The following is a 24,365-nucleotide window of genomic DNA, read 5'->3' as shown; positions in this document are numbered from 1 at the left end:
AAAGAAGCAGTCAAAATGTGCAATGTTACTAAAAGTGTTTGAAACTGTTTCTCATGTAATCAGAGAACACACAGCTTTAACATTATTCATAGCAAGCCAAGAAAAAGCATTTTTAAATATATTCATTGAATTGTTATGATTTGAAAATGATTACATTAAAGGGCAGTGGTTGTTGCTTCAATGATAGCTGAGATAAGGGAATGAGACTTGCACTTGACAAATTAAGAAATTAGCAATGCTGTGGGGAAGGAATGAAAGAGGGGCCATTGACCAAACCTTCAAAATGCCACTGGAAACAAACTCCCTCTTTCAGCCTTGAGTGATCCATGATACATGAAGAGTTATGCTTCATAGTTTGATGTTACCTTTATGAATCCTCACTTCATTTTATTATTGTCTTTAAGATCTTAGCAGTAACTTGTTTGCCTGTCATTACCTAGTTCTTATTTATCTCACAAGTCTTGTGTTAGGCATCCAAGTGTTTTTGAACCTATTGAAGATTAAAACTGATGTAGTTTGTTTCAAATGATCTAGCATGTGACGCAATCAAGAGCAGGGGTGAGGGAAGGTGTGGATAGCTTTTAAAAAAACAGTGTTAGTTAATTCTGACTCACCAGAGTTTGGAGGGACAATGCATCTCTTCACATTAACCATTCAGAATATAAAAAAACTGGATGATAAAAAGAACTTGGATGTTGACTTAGCTAAGAAACCAGCTCTAGTCTCTTAGAAAGAAATTCCCAAACAGATATTGAAAAGATTTGCCGTCAAAAGGAAGTTCGCATGTCATTGTTAGTGAAGTGAAAAGCTAAAGTAAGAAGTATTCTGTATTCTGAATAAACACAAAAGTTATATTTATGAAAAGATTAAAACAAAGCGATCTCCGATGATGTATTTCACTTCCCTCATCAGTTTGTTTTGGATCTGATTTATGTATGTGTACGTTATAGGGAAATAGATGTTCAAAATTAAAGATATAGTAATGTATCACTCTTTCAATGACAGGAATAACTGTCATGGTCCCTTCTGGCACCTGGCTATCTTCCTCAGGAATTGGGCCTGAATTACCTTGTTTAGTTCCCACTCACTCCCAGGTTTCACTAACTACAAACACCTGCTTTCCAGCAGCCAATGCAGTATAAGAATCCTGTGACCACAAGAAGAAGGTGCCAGTTTGTTGATTGACTCGTGTATGAGTAACCTTGTTTCATGGTTCTTAGGACTATCGGTTCTAGTCTAGCATCATTTCCTGAATTCTCTGTTAAAACCAATACTCTGGGTAAAGACTCGCTTGGCACCAACTCTGTGCTCGCTATGACCGTAATGTGTCCCAATTCAGCTACGAGGGGATGCCTTGGCCTGGGCAACTGCGATATTGGAAAACCGACCAGAGGCTTGTTCCTCCTACTCCTCCTTTGTCGCTGAAATGAGGGAAGTATTTGAACAATCCATTCGCGGTAAGGACGCCGCAAAATGGTTGCTTACTCTTCATCAGGCTTCGGGAATATTCGTGGCTAGGTATTCTATTGAGTTCCAGAACTTGCCCGCAGACTATGGGTGGAATGACGAGGCCCTACGGGAGGTGTTCTGACAGGGCCTCTCGGACCAGATAAAGGATGAGTTAGCCGTGAGGGACAACACGGACTGTCTGGATTCTCTGATCTCACTAGCCATTTGATCAGATTATCAACTCCGAGAACGTCTGAGAGAGAAGACCAGTTACCCCGTTCCTCGGGCCTTCCCATGGTCCACCTTACCTTCACCAACCAGCCCTAACTTTCCGTTCCTCGCAGAGCTCCCGCTCCTACTGTTCTGGTGGGTCCGACAACACTCCCTTCAGCCCCCCAGACTCGGATGCAGATCCCGACTACAGTGAATTATCAATGACAGTCTCTGTCCCTATCCGCTTTGGTGGATTCTGGTGCTGAGGGCAACCTGCTGGAAGAGGACATTGCCTCCCAGGCTGGAATACCTCATGAGCCGCTAACTACACCCCCGGAGGCCCGGGCCCTGGATGGAAAACTGCTGGCTCGGGTGACCCACTGTATGCCTCCCCTGACCTTGATCCTATCCGGTAACCATCAGGAGGATGGCCCATTGCGCATTGTTTTTAGGACAGTTCAAGTTTACCCTCACGTACTGTCCAGGATCCAACAACGGGAAGCCGGACGTGCTATCCCGCCAGCATGACTCCAAGGATGACACCTCCAGTCTCGAGACGATCCTCCCACCAGCCTGCATGGTGGCCACCCTCACTTTGGAGATCGAGGCTAAAATAAAGGAAGCCCAGCGGGATGACCCCAACCTTGGCAATGGACCCGGCGATCACCTGGACGATCGCGATCGTCTCCGTCAGGCCTCAAGTTCGCCAATGAGGGCACACATCCCGGTTCGCCTACCGCCCCAGGAGTGATCGGACCCTGGCTCTCCTGAGGAAGCACTTTTGATGGCCGCCCATGGAGGGGGACACCCGCTCTTGTGTCTCGGCTTGTCCATCTGTGCCCGGGGAAAGGTCTCTCATCGACCACCTGCGGGTCTACTTCATCCTCTACCTGTCTGTGGTCACCCATTGCCTGGATGATCGCCAGGAGGCTCCCTTTGAGGCGGGGAGGGGGATACTGTCACAGTCCCTTCTGGGACCTGGCTATCTTCCTCAGGAATTAGGCCTTAATCACCTCATTTAGTTCCCACTCATTCCCAATAACTACAAACACCTGCTTTCCAGCAGCCAATGCAGTATAAGAATCCCGTGACCACAACTAAAAGGTGCCAGTTCGTTGCTTGACTGATGTAAAAGTAACTTTGTTCCAAGGTTCTTAGGACTATCAGTTCTAAGTCTAGCATCGTTCCTGAATTCTCTGCTAAAACCAAGACTCCGGGTAAAGACTCCCTTGGCACCAACTCCACGCTCGCTACGACCATAATGCCTCCCGTCTAGGCCTCAGCATCTGTGTTCAGCACTTGGGTTCGTTCTACCACCATGTCCTTGCAACAATAACAGGGAAAATATGTTTGTCCAACAACTTCTGAATTATTTCAAAGAACTTATGGTTCTACTTTAATACAGAGAATGTAGTCAATTTGCAAAAAGCAAGCTTTCATAGATATGTGACAATGGATATTTATTTTAGTGATGGTTACTAAGGATTGAATATTCACTTGGACATCAGTGGTATCTTCCTTCTTTTCTTATGAAGTAATATCATGGTATCGATTATACCCACTTGACAATTCAGATTTAATCAGAAATCTGCACCTCTAAGAGGAGAGCACTCCTTCAGTACTGCACCAGTGAATAACTGAGGTTTCAAAATAGATTCTTATGAAACTCCAGAAGTCACTTTCAGTCAAAAAAAACTTTGCCCAATTCACCGTCTTCTGCGAGTCAAATAGTTTAATAGTATGCCTTCTATTCCATGAGTTTCGAATCTTGCAAACTTTCTATTTTGAGACACTTTGTCAAACATCTTCTGGAAGTCCATATAAATTATACCCATTAACATCCTCTTGTCTTCTATTTTGGTTGTGTCTTCAAAAAATTCAGTATAATTCTTCAAGCATACTCCCTTAAACACTCCATGCTTCCTCTCTTTAAATGGCAGAAGGGGTTCAAGGTATTGTGTTCCTTTATCCTTAAATGGAATCTACGGTAATTGTCCAGCAACCAAGGTTAGGCTTCTTAATTTATAATTTACTGGTTTTGTCCTCCCTTACACAGTGTCTGTTGTAATTTTTGTGTAATTTGTAGTCAAATTTGTCAAGTTTTCCCTAAAACTTTATAAAGAAAATTTGAATCCCCCTACACTTTGCTTCTTCCATTTTAGATAATGGCAATTCATAAATCAAAACTGAGACTGGCCCAACTTATACATCTGCATCACATATTTACAAACAAATACCATTCATTCCTGGTTTACTTATGTGTTTATTGCACAATAGATGTTAAATGAAAACCACATCTGGTTACCTTTGTGGATGTAAACATCATTTGCCTCTTTCTAAAGAGGAGAAAAGAGCTTTGCAGATAACATTGTACATTGATACGAATGAAACTGTCTTAAATAGCAATTTATCTCCGTTGTGGTTCATTGGAGCTTTCATTGTGTACTGCTAAACCTGCTGATGTAAAACATACCAATGCAAGAAAAAAGAGCAGGAGCAGGTCATCTAGCCTGTTGACTCTGCTTCATCATCCAATAAGATCATGGCTGATCTGGCAGTACACTCAGCTCCACTTACCTGTCTGCTCCCCACAAGCTTTCATTCATTTACTATGCAAAATTTCATCTAATCCTATTTTACAAATATTTAATGAAGCAGCCTCTACTACTTCCTGGGGACAAGAATTTCACAAATTTATTACTCTCTGGGAAAAGCACTTCCTCTTATCTCCATCCAGAATCTTTTCCCCAAATTTTGGTCTATGTCCCCTAGTGCTTGTCTCACCTACCAGTGGAAACAACTTGCCTGCCTCTATCGTACTTATCCCTTTTCATAATTTTATATGTTTCTATAAGATGTCTTGTTAATCTCCTGAATTCCAGCAAGTATGGTCCCAGCCAACTCAATCTCTCCTCATAGACCAATCCCCTCATCTCCAGAGTCAACCTGGTGAACCTCGTCTGCACTATCTCTTAGCCCAATATATCTTTTATCAATTATAGAGACCAGAAATCCAGGCAGGGCTTCCCCTGTACCCTGTACATTTGCAATATAACTTTCCAGCTCTTGAATTCAGTGCCTGCTCTTCAACATTAATTAACTGTCATCATCTCAATAAGGGAAGACATGATTGCAACTCCTTTCTTAAAGCAATAACACTTAATTATTGCAATATACTACAGAAGTATTGAACTTCTGTTCCTTTCTAAATCCATTTAGTAATTTCTTGAAATTTTACTTTTCTTCTGTAACAATATGATTACCTTTTTAATGTGTTTTCAAAGATATAAACTGATATTTGGAGAGGGATAGTTATTTTCTTTCATTTAGCCCCTTTAGCCTGGCTTGCCATGTAAGCTAATGTATCTTCTCTGATGGAAATGCCTGAGGCCAGGCTTCCTATCATCTGTGTTTCATTTTGGTCTTGTCAAGAGGAAAATTGGAAAGGGGGATTAGTGCTCCCAAAGGGGTGCCTGCCAGATTTTTCCTCTCAATAACTTAAGTCAATACATGTTCTCTTTTTTTTAAACCATATGTCTCTCCTTGTTCAATATTTCTCAAAGGTGGCATCCATCACGTCTTTCCATTTCAGCAGTTCTCTGCTGCATAAATCATAACATATTAACAAAGAAATACTGTATGTTAACGCACTCAGTGGCTTCTGTGTGATTTTTGTATTTGTTTTCAGATTGATGGCAATCTACCTTTTCAAGTCCAATTCGAGTTCAAGTTCAAGTTTAATTGTCATTCAACTAAACATGAATACAGCCAAATGAAGCAGAGTTACTCTGGGACTAAGGTGCAAAATACTGTACCAACAGTCATACACAGCACAAGACACACTTAGCACATATAAGATAGTAAGCACATGAGATAGCAGGAAATGTACAGTCACACACCAAAACATAACATAGCCAAGTCCCTGAGTCTCATTTTCTGTGTTTGATAGTGGATGGATGTTGTGGGCAAGAGCAAGAAGAATAAATTAAACTCAAAGTACACTGCAGATGCTGTGGTCCAGACGAAGGTTCTCGGCCCCAATCATTGACTGCTCGTTTCAATGGATGCTGCCCGACCTGCTGAGCTCATCCAGCTTGTTTGTACGTGTTGAAGAAGAATAAATTATTTGTTGATAGTTTCTCTTTACCCAAAGAACAACTTTCTGAGGAATTTGTTATTAACACAACTTAAAACAGTAGCCAGGACAAGTTTTTTTAATCATTTGCAAACTTTCTGCCCAGTTGATGACCAGAAGCTAAACTGATGACTGAAATATTGGGCTAGGATACTTCTTTTTCCTCTTCTTATGATTCAATCTTCTGCATACAATTCCCCAAGCAGCTAATTCCTTCGAAAGAGCCTATAGAGTGAGTGTGTCTGGAAATGAAGAGCCCACCAGGGAGTTAATAAGTATTGAACCAAAAGCTGCCGATGCTGGAAATCTAAAACAAAACCATAAACTGTATGGAAACACTCAAACCAAGCAATTTTGCTTGAAAAAGAAACAATTAATGGCCCAATCTGGAACCTCATGCAGTGCATCTACTCCTAGCCTAGTCCACTGTTTCTACCAGGGGTTGTTTGGAAAGTTGATAGTTAAGTATTGAACAGCTTTAATACATTTCCCATTATTTTAAAAATTGGTTTTCTTTTGCTCCCCCCTCTGAGTCAAAATCATTCTATTCCTACTTCCTAAGGAGAAGCTTTCTTCTGATGTTTATCTGCATGTTTTGGGCTTTAAGGCTTCAATATACTTGAGGGCTGGTATACCTACTCAATAGCTTGCTTTCCTAATCTATTTTTTTCTGATTAGCACCCAAAGCAGAAAATATACAACATATATATATATTATCCTACTGAATGGTACCTTAGATCTGTGGGCTTTTGGTGCTTTGGGCTAAAAACTCATTTTTGAGAACTTACTTTAAATGATTACATTGAATGGATAGCCTCTCTTGGTGTCAATTCTATTGAATTCATTATAACCAGAAATCAAGAGAGGAGAGAAATATATTAACAAACTGATTATGCCATCTGTTTAGTGTGAGCTGAATTTTGAAGTACTGTGGCTCAGCTTGAGGGCTGCAGAATATATAAACAGCACAAGTCTAAATGAAATTATTTAATAGATTGGATTCATCCCCTAATGGTTTAGGAATACAAGAAGACTTTTTCCAATTTAGTCATGTATTTTCTGAAATTGGGAAAGAAAACAATCAAAGTCTCTCTCCCAGTCACAGGCCATTGTTTGGAAAACAATGAAAAATGGACTCTTGATACTTTGACAAAACTGATTGCAAATATGACTGTGGTGAAGAAAATGCATTCGTCATGATATTATTGTGACAGTGCCCATGGCCCACTAACAGTGTTTATTCAAATGTTGTCATATTAAGTGACTTGAATAGATGATTGAATCTGCCATTTTTGTGGCTTCAACCACAGTATGCCTGTCAGAAACCAACAATAACTACTCACAATCAGTATTTATAACATCAGCATTTTCTGCACAAATGGTGGATTGTCTGTAGGGAACATGAAAGAGAGCAGTCCTCACCTTAGAAGCTTGATTGCCACATAAGTAAGATTGAGGCTGATTACTCATATCCGGCTCGTTTCTCAAAAGAATGCATTCAAGTTAACAGTGCTTTAGATTGAAATATTTTTAATAACCTTATGTGAATCATTAAACCTAGCCACAGTGGAGGACTGTGAAATGCTATCAGAGGAGAATATCTGAATATATTTTCACAAGTTGAGAAAATGGAATTTATTGCACATAGAGAACATATTCACATCATCTTCACACCAGCATCACATGCAGTTACTCTCCATTTTTCAATGATTCAGAAAATTCATTTATAGTACATTGCTTGCTTTGTTTCAGAGTTTAGTAACATCCGGATTGTTCTAGAAATCTATTGATAAATAGGGCTTTAATCCCTAAGCGTCTTCACCTCAGAGGATCTGTCTGGGATCCAGCACATATATGCTGTTACAAAGAAAGCATGACAATGTTACTACTTTCTTAGAACATTGCGAAGATTCGGCATGTCATCTAAAACTTTGACAAACATACATAGATGCTGTGGAAATTATACTAACCGGTACATGGGCTGGTATGGAAACACCAATGCCCTTCAACACAAAAGCCTACAAAAAGTAATTGACACGTCCCAATCCATCACAGGTAAAGCCCTCCCCACCATTGTGCTCATCTACAAGGAGCACTGTCACAGGAAAGCAGCATCCATCATCAAAGCTCCCCAGAATGCAGACCATGCAGTATTCCCACAGCTGCTATCAGGAAGGAGGTACAGAAACCTCAGGATCCACACCACCAGGTTTTCAGAGACAGTTAAAACGTCTCAATCATCAGGCTCTTGTATCAGAGGGGATAAATTCACTTAGCTTCAGTCACTCCAACTCTAAACTGTTCCCACAACCTACTTTCAAGGACTCTTTATCTCATGTTCTCTGTATTTATTGCTTATATATTTATTTATTTATCTATCTATCTATTTATTAGTATTACTTTTTTCTCTCTCTCTTCTTGTATTACACAGTTTGTTGTCTTCTGCACATTGGTTGTTTAACTATCTTGTGTGCTATTTCGCATTTATTCTCTTGTGTTTCTTTGTATTTACTTTGAATGCCCGCAAAAGTCCCAGGGTAGGATATAGTGACATACATGTTCTTTGATAATAAATTTACTTTGAATTTTGAAGGTAGTGTCGATACTCAAACAGTCTGCAACCTTCACTCTTAAGATGGTCAGAGGTTTGACCTTCATCAAAATATATTGTTGTACTAGAGAGCTTAATTCACTCATGGTTGTCATTCCTCCCCATTAAAATAATAATATACCTTTTATCACATGATTAAGAATGGAAATGGAAACTATTTACGTCCATTATACGGTTGGCACTTAATGGCACTAAAATAGAAGTTTTGAAGAATCCATCTTTTCTTTTCTACACATTAATAATTTTGAACAGTTCCAGACCTATTGGTGGGTTCCTGATACAGTACTGAGCAAAATTCTTAGGCACATATATCAGAATCAGGTTTATTATCACCGGTGCATGTCGTGAAATTTGTTAACTTAGCAGCAGCAGTTCAATGCAATACATAATCTAGCAGAGAGAGAGAGAGAGGGAAAAAATAGGCAAGGGTGCCTAAGATTTTTGCATAGTACTGTTGTAATTTTATGGATTTCACTTTGGTGTTGCCACAAAAAAAAACAAATTTAAGTCCATATGATGTAGGACTAAAACGAGACCATTTGGCCCATCAAGTCTGCTTCACCATTTCATCACGGCTGATCCATTTTTCCTCTTAGCTCCAATCTCTTGCCTTCTCTCTGTATACGTTCATGTCCTGATTAATCAAGAAACTATCAGCCTCTGCTTTAAACATATATAAACACCTCCTCATTAAATGCACTCAATGACCTCAACTCCACAGCTGTCTGTGACAACAAATTCCACAGATTCACCACTCTTTGGCTAAAGAAATTCCTCCTCACCTCCATTCTAAAGGACACCCCTCTATTCTGAGGCCGTGTTCTCTGGTCCTAGAGTCTCCCACCATAGGAAGCATCCTCTCCACATCCACTGTATCAAGATCTTTCACCATTCAATAGGTTTCAATTAGGTCACCCCTCATTCTTCTGAATTCTAGTGAATACAGGCCCAGAGCCATCAAATACTCTTTGTAAGACAAGTCATTCAATCGTGGAATTAATTTTGTGAACTTTCTTTGAACCCTGAGCAGTGTCAGCAGATCCTTTCTAAGCTAAGGGGCCCAAAACTGCTCACAATCCTCCAAGTGAGGCCTGACCTGTACTATAAAGCCTCAACATTACATCCTTGCTCTTACCTTCTAGCCCTCTTCAAATAAATGCTAATATTGCAATTGCCTTCCTCACCACAGACTCAAGCTACAAATGAACCTTTAGGGAATCCTACACAAGGACTCCCAAGTCCCTTTGCACCTCAGATTTTTCAATTTTCTCTCCACTTTGAAATAAACCATTGTATTTCATCTGCCAAAGTTCATGATCATATATTTCCCAACATTGTTTTCCATCTGCTATTTCTTTGCCCATTCTCCTAATCTGTCTAATCCTTCTGTAGCCTCTCTACTTCCTCAAAACTACCTGCCCCTCCACCTGTCTTGATATCATCCACGAAGTTTGCAACAAAGCCATTGATTCCATCATTCAAGTCATTGGCATATAATGTAAAAAGAAGCAGTCCTTCCATAGACCCCTGTTGAACACCACTGGTTACCAACAGCCAGCCAGAAAAGGTTACCTTTATTCCCACTCTTTGCCTCCTGCCAATCAGCCAATGTTCTATCCACGCCAGTATCTTTCCTTTAATACCAAGGGCTCTTAACTTGTTAAGCAGCCTCATGTCTCGCACCTAGTCAAAGACCTTCTGAAAATCCAAGTACACAACATCAACCAACTCTCCTTTGTCTATCCTACTTGTTATTTCTTCAAAGAATTCCAACAGATTTGTCAGGCAAGATTATCCCTTAAGGAAACCATGCTAACAATGGCCTATTTTATCATGTGCCTCCAAGTATCCCAAGACTACATCTTTTACAATCAACTCCAACATCTTCCCCAGATCAGACTAACTGGCCTATAATTTCCTTTCTTCTGCCTCTCTCCCTTCTTGAAAATTGGAGTGACATATGCAATTTTCCATTCATCCAGAACCAATCCAGAAACTAGTGATTCTTGAAAGATTATTACTCATGTCTCTATGATCTCTTCAGCCACCACTTTGGGAATGCTGGGATGTACACCATCTGGTCCAGGTGACTTATCTATTTTCAGACCTTTCAGTTTCCCAACAACTTTCTCCCAAGTAATGGCAACTTCACACAATTCTGACCCCCTGACACTCTGGAACATCCACCATACTGCTTGAGTCTTCCACAGTGAAGACTGATGTAAAATACTTTTTCACTTCATCCACTATTTTATTGTCCCCCATTGCTACCTCTCCAGCATCGTTTTCCAGTGGTCTGATATTTACTCTCGCCTCTCTTTTACACTTTATGTATCTGGAGAAACTTTTGGTATCCTCTTTAATATTGTTGGCTAGCTTACTTTTGTATTCCATCTTTTCCTTCTTAATGACTTTTTTAGCTGACTTCTATTGGTTTTTGAAAAGCTTCCCAATCTTCTAACTTCCCACTAATTTTTTGTTCTTTTGTTTGCCCGCTCTTTGGCTTTTATGATGGTTTTGACTTGTTAGCCACGGTTATGTCAGCTTACTTATAGAATACTTATTCATTTTTGTGATGTATATATCCAGCACCTTCCAAATTGCTTCCAGAAATTTTAGCCACTGCTGCTCTGCCATCATCCCTTTTCCAATCAACTTTATCCAATTCCTCTCTCATGCTTTGCTAATTCCCTTTAATCCACTGATTTGCCTTTAGCTTCTGCTTCTCAAATTTCAGAGTGAATTTTATCATATTGTGATCATTAGGCCCCTAAAGGTTCCTTTACCTTAAGCTCTCTAATCAATTCCAGTTCATTGCACAACACCAAATCCAGAATAGCTGGTCCGCTTGTAGGCTCAACCGCAAGCTACTCTAAAGAAGCCATCTCCTAGGCGTTCTAGAAATCTCCCCTCTTGGGATCCAGCACCAACCTGATTTTCCAAATCTACTTGCATACCACCTCTTTCTAATGAGTGATCAGAACCTTATTCTGATATGAATGTCTATTGTGGACTGAGAATGGGAGGGGGGGGGGGGGGCTGGGAGAGGGAAATCAATGTTGGGAAATGTGAAAGTGCGGAGGGAGCAAGCAGGAAGCACCTTAGAGACATTCTATAATGATCAATAAACCATCTATTTGGATTCAAGTGACCTTGCCTGGTGTTCCTGGGCTGGGTGTGTCTGCACCTACACTGCCCCCCCCCCCCCCATCCCTGGTGTTCCTTCTCTGCCACCTGCATTACATTCCTCCTGCACAGCTCCCCCCTCGCCAACATCCCTTTCTCCCTTTCTCCTGCCAAATTTACAACCTACTCTCTGCTCCACGTTGGTAAATCCAATCCAGTGCAGAAGTCTTTGGCACCACAGCTATTTATATATGCCTCGGACTTTTGCACAATTTTGAATCTGTTAAGAGTTTGAGAGCATCAGCTTATTGTCACTCACAAAATGTTGGAGGAACTCAGCAGGCCGGGCAACAACTATGAAAAGGAATAAAGAGTCAATGTTTCAGGGTGAGACCCTTCTTCAGGACAAGGCCTGAAATTTTGAGTCTTTATTCTTCTCCATAGATGCTGCTGCCTGACCTGCTGAGTTTGTTCAGCATTTTATATGTGTTACTCTGGATTTCCAGAATCTGTTTTATAGTGTCCCTGATATCTATGCTGATAATTAATTACTTTCTAATGGGGTAACACTTCCAAGGTGCTTTGAAGAAGTATTATCAAAAATAATGTTGCAGAGCTCTGTTAAGACGGCAATGGACAAAATTTTGAATACTTGGGCAGCCAATAAAATAATTATATTTTTCCTGAAACATGCTGTGCACTGTGCCACAAAACTAAGCTTTTTTATCCTGTCTTGCCTCTTTGTAAGTTTAATGTAATTGAGCCAAATTAAAAGAAACACAGTAAATTGTCATTGAAATTTACAAAGAAGAAACAGAGCTTGAATATTTCTTCATACTTTTTACAAACTTGTGAGGTCGCTGAAGAGCAGATAATTTATTTTACTTTAAAATCAGTAAGAGATGTAATAGGTGTGTCATTCAATTCCTTTTCCTTTGATTCTCTTCCATGGTTTTAATTTTCCAGTTGTTTCCTGGAGATGGCTTTGAGTTTGTTTTTCTGTTTACTGAACAGCATGGATCTGAGTATTGAATGATAGCCCTCAAAGAAATTCATGATAGAGAAGTCAACTTCTCTGTGTAACAAAGCACTTAGGTGTACACAGGTAATGGTACCTCAGGAGCTTTGTGACTTTGATGATGAAATCTGATCCTCAGATTAAAGCATACTTTCAGTTACTGTTATTCTTTAAAATGTTGCTAAGTCAACTTCAAAGATGTGTCTCTTTGAATTGCCATTCCTGAACGCAGCGTAGACTTGCTGTGTCATGCAAACAGAAAACTTTTTTTATAAGGAGGGCTGTATTTAATTTAGAATGAATAGATTTGTCAACAAGAATGGCAAATGAGCTTTGGTGTTAAGTTTAAAAAGTTTTCATGTTTATTTTTCACTTAATTTTGTAACATTTCAATATTTGGCAAAATCAATTTTTGCATGATTTTTAAGTAATAGATCTCTTTAGTAAATTAAAGATAAAGTAAAGATAACATGGCTGAAGTGCTCATCTTAAAACTTATTTCAACCTTGTTAGCCTGTTATTTATCTTCACTGCACCAAGCTTTCTGCTATTAAATGCTGGTCAATCTTAGCTTTTAACTTGGTTGACTAATAATTAGTGCTGTTGTTGACCTAACTGCAATAGTTCTCTTCCCATGTTCTGCTCCAGCTCATACCAGCTGATGTTCTGTGTTTTTTAACCTTCTTAAATATATAAGAATTGCAGAATGGTTACAATTTACATGGAGGCTATTTAGTCTATCAATGCTGTACTAGTTCTATATAAAAGCAACCTAGTTAATCAGATTCCTCTGATCTCTTCCAAACAACTTGCAAATTCTTTAGCTTCAGATTCTTTATCAACAAAATTTTGAAGACCACATCTGCATCTGCCTCCACTATCACCCCAGGCAATCTAGTTCAAAACCAAATTACACTGTGTAGCAAACAAAACTAATAGTAATCCCTGGTTATCCATCCCCATTTATTTGCAATAGTTATCCTTAAATCAAAATCACTAAAATATATAGGTAGCTTTATTATTCAGGAAGCAGTTTTCAACTATAATCAATTGTAAATCCACAGACATAACAAGCCAATCAGCAAACAGAATAAATAGCTACACAATTATAGTGAGACAACCTACTTTGTGTAAATTAAACTTCAGAGATAAGTAGTAACCAGACACCAGGAAAATAACTCTTATTCTTCTTCAAGAAGTTCCCCTGGAGTCTTTTACATCCATCTGAGAGAGCAGGTAGAGGAGGGTCAGTTTAATATCTGATGCAGAAGTGCAGCCTGGAATCTAGTGGTCAAGTGGGACTTGAACCGAGAATCATCTGATACAGGGTTGGGTCTAACTGAACCATAATGGCCTATGTAGCCATAGGGTGCAATTTTCCCTTCTTTACAATCACGGTCACACTTTGAAAGTACTTAATTGGCTAAGAAGTTTTGGAAGTTTGACATAGGGGAAGACACCACACGAAAGATTCAGTTTCCAACTAGGACTGTGATTCTCATCTTCAATGCACAGAATGCACAGCAGAAATTTGATCAGTTCCATGGAGCATGTAACGATAAGTGCCCAATTATTTTTGTGAATCTCGATTCCTCCAAAATCCTGTTTATTTGTGGGCTGAGATGCTCACTTCCTGACAGGCATCTAATTTTGCTGGTGGCAGTCTAATCCAATTTTCACAGTTTAATTCAGAGAGTACCACCAGGTTACCTTACTGATGTCTTGCAGCTTGCATGGAACTTATAACTGAAGTAAGAAGCACTGAAATCTCCTGCCCATTCATAGCTTGGTTATTAATGTACAACAAACAGGAAATGTCCTAGTTTCTATCCATGTGGCATACCGCTAGTCATAGTCTTCTTAAATCTGTAACCTGATTTCCTAAAGTTATTTGCAGGACCTCATTCCTTTATTTTTACCCATGTCATTAGTATTCAAATACACCAAGGCACTGGCTTTTGAGAAAGCCCTTCATCAGCAATCTGAGGCACTCCTGATCTTGACACTGGGGAGGCAACATATAGAACATAGAACAGCCTGCATTGTTAAACCGATCCAATTAAATTAGTAATTAAATGGCCAGTCATTTAATTGCCAGACTGCAGGAATGAGTGTCATTGGAAAAAGTGCCAGGCCAACTGAAAGGTCTTAAGGTGGATAAGTCACCTGGACAAGATGGACTACACCCAGAGTCCTGAGAGAGGTTGCTGAGGAGATAATTGGATGCATTTGTCAAGCTCGTTCAAGAATCACTTAATTCTGGCATGGTCCCGGAGGACTGGAAGATTGCAAATGTCACTCCACTTTTTAAGAGGGGAGAAAGGCAAAAGAAAGAAAATTATAGGCCAGTTAGCCGAACCTCAGTGGCTGGGAAAGTGTTGGAGGATGAGGTTTTGGGGTACTGAGACTAATGATAAAATAAGTCAAAGTCAGCATGGTTTCTGTGAAGGGGAATCTTGCCTGACAAATCTGGTGGAGTTCTTCAAGGAAGTAACAAGCAGGGTAGATAAAAGAGAGGCAGTGGATGTCAGATTCTTGGATTTTCAGAAGGCGTTTGATAAGGTGACACACATGAAGCTGCTTAACAAGGTAAAATCCTATGGCATAATATAAAAGATACTGGCATGGATAGAGGAATGGATGACAGGCAGGAGGCAGTGAGTGGGAATAAAGGGGTACTTTTCTGGTTGGCTACCAGAGACTAGTGGTGTTCCTTAGGGATCTGTACTGGGACTGCTACTTTCTTTATCAATGATTCTGATAATGGAATTGATGGCTTTGCGGGAAAGTTTGTGGAAGATATGAAGATAGGTGGAAAGGTAAGTGGCACTGAGGAAGCAACGCGATTGTAGCAGGACTTAGACAATTTGGAAGAATGGGCAAAAAAGTGACAGATGGAATGCAGTGTTGGGAAATGCACGATAATGCTTTATTGTAAGAGGAATAATAGTATGGGCTATTATCTAAATGGAGAGAAGGTTCAAACTTCAGAGATGCAAAGGAACCTAGGAATCTTCATGCAAGACTCTCAGAAGGTTAATTTCCAGACTAATTTTATAACTCTGCAGCTTACTTCGATCCTGAACAGCAGCAACAACCTCCTCCCCATATCAGATGGTGATGCAGCCAGTTAGAATTGTTATATTTTCCCAAATTCTAAACATAGTTTTGCCAGTAGCAGATTTTTTTTATTATTCTGAACTATTACACAATACTTTCAATACGTATTTGGCTGGGAAGAAGTTTTTGACTATCTGAAAAGAGAAAAGCAGTTATGTAGCAGTGGTAGAAGTAGAGTTATATAACAGCAATGAATTGAAAAATGCAAACATACAATATGAATTATTTTTATAACAGAAGAGTTTGTATAATGAGGGAGAAAGGGAGACATGTATCTATATTCCATCAATCTTCCACTGTTTCCATTATTATCAACACTGCCTTCTTCTAAAGAATCAGCCATTGAATCCACATTTGTGCCCCACCAGTCTCCACCAGTCTGCCTCTGCCAGCACTGGTTCTGTGCCTTTTGTCAGAGACAGGACAGTCTGCACATGCAGGTCCTGCAAAATGCCAGGGTACTGTGTTTGCCATGATTGAATGTCAGGCATTCTGTCAGAACATTGAGATGGAGATGTGAGTAGTAGCAATGTAAAGTTGTGAGAGGGCATTAGAAATTGTGGATTGGTGAGGGATGGGATGGATCCATTTCACTGTACTTAGTGAAAGATAGAATTTTAAAGTGTTTCAATTATCCCAGTTACTGTTGTGAGTCATTAAATTAATGTGTCCTCAATACCTCAACTTTAATTTGACTGTTCAATCTTCCATTGCTCAATGTCTTGACAGCTTCCTACTACTGGCCCTTCCCCTTTCTCCATGTTTACCCAATATCTTCTCAATGGCCATTAGGGATGTTCAGTAAATGCTGAGTTTGCTGTCAATCCCAAATTAAAAACAACGAGTTGAACTAACTCATACTAAGCTTAAATCTGTATCTGAATAAAACCATGTATTCCAGTCGGGAGTTTTCTGCTTGAAATGCTTGACTCAATAATACCACATCTTCCAGAGTTCTTTCTGAACTCTGAATGCAATTGCAGAACCACTATAGTAAAATGGTTTACTGCGCCAAACGTGAGATCCATGCATGGAGGTGATGTGTGGTGAGGGTTGCCAATATAATCAGAATTTTGCACAAATTATTCATTAACAATTGATGCTCATGCACAGTTAGGGCCAGGTGATCTCTATTACTTCTTCCAGTGAAGTTATTACTTGTTTTGCTTGAAAGTCTATGGACTGTGAAAAGGTCCTATTTCTTTTCTGTATGACAGACAGTCGTCATGTCTGTCAGAACTATTTTCACTTTTAGATAGTTATGGGAACCAGACAACGGATACTTCTAGGGTTGTTTCATCTAAATTAAGGAAAACACAGTAATTAAAAGTAATTATCCTGTTTCCCACTGGAGGGCCTTATTTTTTGCTTATTTACAAAGCTCAATTACTGTAAATGTGGACATAACAATACTACCTCGCAAATACACATTCAAGAAAAGTCATAGAAGAACAAGAATATTTATTCAAGAGGAAATACATTAATAAATTAAGAGAATATTAAACAGCTTAATTATTTATAATTGTGTTTTGCTGATGAAATCCAATAATAAAGCTCAGTCAAGTGAGAAACAGGCTTGTCTTTAGATCAAGGAACTTATTTGAGAACTGAAAGGCTTTTCAGTTTATCAGCTTTTTAATAAATGGAGAACCAATGGTTTCATGAATCATTTAGAGATCTGATGGTGGAGGGGAAGAAGCTGTGCCTAAAACATTGAATGCGTCATTATGACTCAATGATGATTGGGTCAGAATGACACAATCTTAATGAAACAATGATTGTGCCTTCAAAGCCTATTGCAGAATGGAGTGAAAACCACTCCCAGTGCTGGTATTTCAAACACTGGAAGTGCCTCATGTAAGATGTCAGGGTCCGGGCTAGTAAATATTGTGTTTTCATTGTTTGAATCTCTATATTGCAAGCAATGTGCCTTACTTGATCACAAGAGGAACTAACTAGCTGACAATGTGATCTGTCCCAATATCAGATTACCAGCCGCCAGTGGGATCTCTGTCTATCGGTTTCCCACTGCTAAGCCCAATCCAGACCTCTGTCATGTCCTTTAGCCATCATGATGATGATCATCATTATGTGCCATGTCATATGACAGGTGATCATGAGTAGTGTCCTTACAAAACAGGTGACCCCAGCCATTATCAATACCCCTCTAAGATTGTTTGCCTGGCATCAGTGGTTGCATAACCAAGACTTGTGATACGCACCTGGTGCTCCTACAACCATCTACCACCAGCTCCCATGGCTTCATGTGACCCTGATCGTGGGGGCTAAACAGGTGCCTAGGGTGACCTGCAGGTTAACGGAGGGAAGGAGTGCCTTACATTCCCTTTGGTAGAGATGTTACCATCCAAACTTTAAACATAGTGGCCTTCTGACATGGACACGACCTCACCACTTCATTTTTGCACTATCTATTTATCTGTAACATAGTATTTTCTAAATTATTTCTTGCACTGTACTCCTCCACCAAAACAATCCATAATGTCAGTGATAATAAACCTGATTCTAATTCTGCTTTTATGTGGTACAGTGGAGAACAACACTGGGATGACATTAAAAGCTGCAAAAACTATACACTGGGGAGTAGTACAGGAAGAAACCTGCACAATCGGTCATATTAACATAAAATTAACACAATGCCAGACAGCCCAGTGCCTAAGCCCTACGAATCTTTCATACATTATATATATTTTAAACCCAGAGTGAGCTTTAATTACATTAAGTTGTTTGAAAACTTGAAATCATGTGAAGTTAACAGATCATTTCCATCAGAATTAATCTTTGGTGCTGTTGTTTGAACTTACACCTGCTTTATGGATCCTTATAACATACGTCAAGAAGTTTTTCAGGACAAAAGGTGAATTATATTAAATATGCAGTAGATTACCCTGAAATTTTTGAAGATTTAGAGATGGAAGACAGCATTATACAATTGGTAGCCTTGTCATTTCTGCTGTGGTCCTGCCTGAACTCTGTGGCGATACAGATCGATTCTGAAAACAATTACAAATTCCCAAGTCACAGCAGGCTTGGACAAGAAGGTGAAGGGCCATGCAGTGACACAGCTGGCTGACACAGTTCCAGTGACCCATGGTTGATCTAGAACTGTGGAGCAGCCCATGTGCAATTTGCACATTCTCCCTGAAACCCCTTGGGGTTCCCCTGAGTTCTCCAGATTCCACCTGCATTCCGAATGCATGCAGGTTTGTAGCTCGATTAGCCACCATAAATGGCCCCTGGTGTGTAGATAGGTGGTAAAATCAATATGGAATTGATGGGAATGTGGGGAGAAAAAAATAGGGCTCTCGTATGAAGTTTAGTGTTCAGCAAGTGCTCGATGGGCTGAAGGACTGCTTCCATGCTATATAACTAAATAATGATTTTCAACTATTAGCTTTATTTGTCAGATGTGGATTGCTACATGCAGTGAAATGTACTGTTTTGCAGCTAATCAAATCAGCAATTATTGTGCGGAGCCGTTGCAAATTTTGCCACGCTTCTGGAGCCAACAAAGCCTGCCCGTAACCCACTCACTCTAACCATACGTCTTTTAGAATGTGGGAGCAAATCCACAAGGTCAAAGAGAGAGCATACAAATTCCTTACAGACTGCCATTCTTATACAGGCAGTGTTGTAAATGATTGTGCTGACCCTTACACTACCTTGTACCCCTAAAGATTTAAAATTAGCCTCATTCATCACATGTACATTGAGACATCGCAACATACAGCAAAATGTCCTGATGAAGGGTCTCAGCCCGAAACATTGACCGTTTGCTCTTTTCCATAGATGCTGCCTGGTTTGCTGAGTAACTGTTGCATTTTGTGTGTGTTGCTTTGGATTTCCTGCATCTGCAGATACTCCCTTGTTCGCGATGCAGTGTTGTTTTTATCAACAACAAACACAGTCTGAGGATGACCTGCAAGGTGTGCTACGCTTTTGGCTCCAACATGGCATGCCCACAACTTATTAACCTGTACGTCTTTGGAATGTGGGAGGAAACCGGAGCAACTGGAGGAAACCCATGTGGTCATGGGAAGAACATACACACAATGGCAGGAATTGAATCCTAAAATGTTATGCTAGCTGCTACACTACCATGCTCGCCACGACACTATTGTGATACTGTTTGTAAACAGCTGAATTGCCAGAAGGTGCCATGCATTGAGACAAAATAGGAAAAAGCAATGCGACGTGCAAATGAACGTGCTCTAACTGCTTAAGAAATGCATCAACCACCGTGTTATAACATGTTTCTCGGTGATCAATACGAATGTGTGCAAGAGTATTGAAGCATGATCAATATAACCTTTAAATAAAACTCCAATGCTTTTGGAAGGAGTTTTATGAATATGGATTGTCTCACTGACATACGGTAAACAATTTTAGAATATCATGGTGCCAGAAGTGGCCTGGACCCCTGCAGCAATCATCTTTAAAGGCTTCTTTAAACAGTGTGCAGCCTTGGTGCTACTTGTTATTGACATAGGCGACGAGGGAAATTTTTCCTTTATTCTTGTTCTTGACATCTGCTTTTTATTTCCTTCAAAGTGCACTTTACATTTGAATGATATTCATAAGAGATTATTTTAATCAGGAAAGAAACAATGTATCTTCCAGATGAAACGAGGATCACATGGTTCAAAAGTAATAGTGGCAAAGCAGAGAAGCGCCAATTTATCTCTGTTTGTGGGACTGAATGGACAATAAAATGAAATTAAAAATGACAATGGAAAGGCAATATATCTACAAACATTGAACAGACTTCTTTCAAAGCTAATTACCACTTATCCATTTTTTTTGTCTTTCTCCCCCTCTCTCGGCAGTGACTTGAGCATGAACAATATCAATGACCTGCAGCCAAATTCTTTTGAAGGGCTTCACTTCTTAGAAGAGCTGTAAGTAACAAACAATTTCCAGAACAAATAATTATGTTAATAAACTTTGATATTTTGGAGGAGGATGAGATGCAATCAATAGTACTTTACTTTGTACTGCATGACAGTAAACATCCACAGCTGCATTTGTTACTTATTTACAAGAAGAACAGAAACCTGAATTAATGTAACACATTTGATAACCTCATGAAATCTTAAAGTGCTTAACATTAATTTAACTACTTTTAAAGTGTCATTGCAATTATAACATAGAACATAGCAGATAATTTGCACAAAATAGCATACAATTGATTTCCAAATAATCCTTTTGATTATGTTCATTGAGGTATGATTATTGGCCCAACCTCCAGTAAGGTTCCTGGCTATTCATTACACAGTGTCAAGGCATCTTTTACAATCAAATCTGGTTTACCCACAGATCTAAAAGATACTATCTCTGTGATGAGAGTGCTTCCTAAATACTCTATTTACATGTCAGTTAGATTATACAGTGTGTGCTTCATTCATACCAATGGAGCTTGAATAGACAACCCTGGACTCACAGCTGAGAATGGTACTGAGCCACTGTTAGCATATGAGTAACGCTACAAAAAGAAAAAAAACACACAAAGATACTGTTACCACACAAAAAAACAGAAAAAGAAAACAGTTAAGCATCAAATTTAAAAAGACTTATGAAATATCAGTTGCTCGTAATAACATTAAGTTGGGGTATTTTCAAACATTGTTATGATTTCAATACTCAATATTTTGTTTACAGATATATATTTAAATTTTTTCCTTAGAGTAGTTATGCCTGAGCTAATTTCAGAGAAAACTTGCAAGGACATTGAGGAGCAGTAGGGAGACAGATTCTGGAAGGTGTAGTAATAACAGGTTTGTGTTGGTGGGAGATCTTAATTTCCCAAATATTGACTAGCATCTCCTTAGAGCAAGGGGTTTAGATGGTGTGGAGTTTGTTAGATATGTTCAGGAAGGCTTCCTGACAAGAGGAGAGGCTGTACTTGATCTGGTATTGGGAAATGAACCTGGTCAGGTGTTAGGTCTCTCAGTAGGGAGCATTTTGGGACAGTGATCACAATTCTATCTCCTTTACCATCGCATTGGAGAGGGATAGGAACAGACAAGTTAGGAAAGTGTTTAATTGGAGTAAGGGGAAATATGAAGCTATCAGGCAGGAACTTGGAAGCATAAATTGGGAACAGATGTTCTCAGGGAAATGTACAGCAGAAATGTGGTAAATGTTCAGGGGATATTTGCGTGGCATTCTGCATAGGTACGTTCCAATTAGACCGGGAAAGAATGGTAGGGTACAGGAACCATGGTGTACAAAGCCTGTTGAAAATCTAGTCAAGAAGAAAAGCTTATGAAAGGTTCAAAAAACTAGGTAGAGACAGAGATCTAGAAGATTATAAGGCAAACAGGAATGAGCTTATGAAAGAAATTAAGAGAGCCAGAAGGGGCCATGTGAAGGCCTTGGGGAGCAAGATTAAGGAAAGCTCCAAGGCATTCTACAAGTATGTGAAGAGCAAGAGGATAAGATACGAGAGAATAGGGCCAATCAAGGGTGACAGTGGAAAAGTGTGTATGGAACCGGAAGAGATAGCGGAGGTCCTTAATGAATACCTTGCTTCAGTATTCACTATGGAAAAGGATCTTGGCGATTGTAGGGATGACTTACAGCAGATTGAAAAGCTTGAGCATATAGACATTAAGAAAGAGGATGTGCTAGAGCTTTTGGAAAGCATCAAGTTGAATACATCTCCAGGACTACTGTAGGAGGCTACTGTGGGAGGCGAGGGAGGAGATTGCTGAGCCTCTGGCGATGATTTTTGCATTATCAATGGGGATGGGAGAGGTTCTGGAGGATTGGAGAGTTGCTGATGTTGTTCCCTTATTCAAGAAAGGGAGTAGAGATAGCCCAGGTAATTATAGATCAGTGAGTCTTACTTTAGTGTTTGGTAAGTTGTTGGAGAAGATCCTGAGAGGCAGGATTTAGGAACATTTGGAGAGGCATAATACGATTAAGAATAGTCAGCATGGCTTTGTCAAAAGCATCGAATTTTTTGAGGATGTGACTAAACACATTGATGAAGGTAAATCAGTAGATATAGTGTACTGTATATGGATTTCAGCAAGGCATTTGATAAGGTACCCCATGCAAGGCTTATTGAGAAAGTAAGGAGGCAGGGGATCCAAGAGGACCTTGCTTTGTGGATCCAGAATTGGCTTGCCCACAGAAGGCAAAGAGTGGTCATAGACGGGTCATATTCTGCATGGAGGTCGGTGACCAGTGGTGTGCCTCAGGGATCTGTTCTGGGATCCATTCTCTTTGTGATTTTTATAAATGACCTGGAGGTTGGGGGGGTGTTGTGGTTAGTGTGGAGAGCTGCCAGAGGTTACAACGGGACATTGACAGCATGCAAAACTAAGCTGAGAAGTGGCAGATGGGGTTCAACCCAGATAAGTGTGACGTGGTTCATTTTTGCAGGTCAAATATGATGGCAGAATATAGTATTAATTTTAAGACTCTTGGCAGTGTGGAGGATCAGAGGGATCTTGGGGTCCGAGTCCATAGGACACTCAAAGCTGCTATGCATGTTGTCTGTGTAGTAAGAAGGTATACGCTGTATCGGCCTTCATCAATTTTGGGATTGAGTTTAAGATCCGAGAGGTAATGTTACAGCTATATAGGACCCTGGTCAGACCCCACTTGGAGTACTGTGCTTAGTTCTGGTCTCCTCACTACAGGAAGTTATGTGGAAACTATAGAAAGGGTACAGAGGATATTTACAGGGATGTTGCCTGGATTGGGGAGCATGCCTTGTGAAAATAGGTTGAGTGAACTCAGCATTTTCTTCTTGGAGTGATGGAGGATGAGAGGTGACCTGATAGAGGTGTACAAGATAATGAGAGGCATTGATCATGTGGATAGTCAAAGCCTTTTTCCCAGGGCTGAAATGGCTAACATGAGAGGGCACAGTTTTAAGGTGCTCGGAAGTAGGTACAGAGGAGATGTCAGGGGTACGATTTTTATGCGGAGAGTGGTGAGTGCGTGGAATAGGCTGTCGGCGATGGTGGTGGAGGCAGATATGATAGGGTCTTTTAAGAGACTCCTGGATACATGGAGCTTAGATAAATAGAGGGCTATGGGTAACCAGAGGTAATTTCTAAAGTAAGTACGTGTTCAGCATGGCATTGTGGGCCGAAGGGCTTGTATTGTGCTATAGGTTTTCTATGTTTCTGTTTAACTTAAGTTGCGCAAACGTGAAATTTGCTTTTGAAGTTCATGATGCTAATGTATTTTCAACTAATAGTTTTTTAGTTATTTAAATGTATATTTATTCTGATTAGAATCATGAATCAAGTGGAGCACATTTTTCTTTATAAAAATATCTCAGTGTTTGAAATCCAAAGTGCCAAAGGATCAAAGAGAAAATAAAATGAATCCTTTATTCACCGCTACTAGACTGTTCATATATATTTTTTCTTTGCCATCTCACATGAATAAATCACTGGTTATGTTAGCCTGGAGATTAAATACCCCTTTTTTATGTAATCAAAACTGAGAGGTGATTGTTGTTCATCATATCTGTAGTCAACTTTATACAGCACTTTCCTGCACACTTATTTTAAGGATCTTAAAGGGATTTAACTAAACTGCTGAATTTCTTCAGTGATAGAAGAGTGTTATGCAATTGTTTTAATCCTTTATATGTTTATGTCATCTCTACTATGCTGCAGGTAGAAATATTAAACTGGCTGTCTTTGAATTTG

At 39.7% G+C, this 24,365-nt stretch overlaps 1 protein-coding gene across 1 annotated transcript in view; it reads left to right on the top strand.

Moving 5' to 3' along the window:
- Positions 1–24,365, top strand: part of LOC132381178 (leucine-rich repeat-containing G-protein coupled receptor 6) — a 317,117-nt gene that overhangs the window by 83,299 nt on the left and 209,453 nt on the right. Inside the window, exon 2 of the mRNA XM_059950470.1 lies at positions 20,517–20,588. Within this exon, the coding sequence (XP_059806453.1) occupies positions 20,517–20,588 (72 nt within the window). The remainder of the gene's footprint in view (positions 1–20,516; positions 20,589–24,365) is intronic.

The sequence above is a fragment of the Hypanus sabinus genome, chromosome 25, assembly GCF_030144855.1.
Source record: "Hypanus sabinus isolate sHypSab1 chromosome 25, sHypSab1.hap1, whole genome shotgun sequence".
NCBI lineage: Eukaryota > Metazoa > Chordata > Chondrichthyes > Myliobatiformes > Dasyatidae > Hypanus > Hypanus sabinus.
The sequence above is the reverse complement of the archived record's forward strand: the minus strand, read 5'-3'. Positions and strand labels throughout refer to the sequence as shown.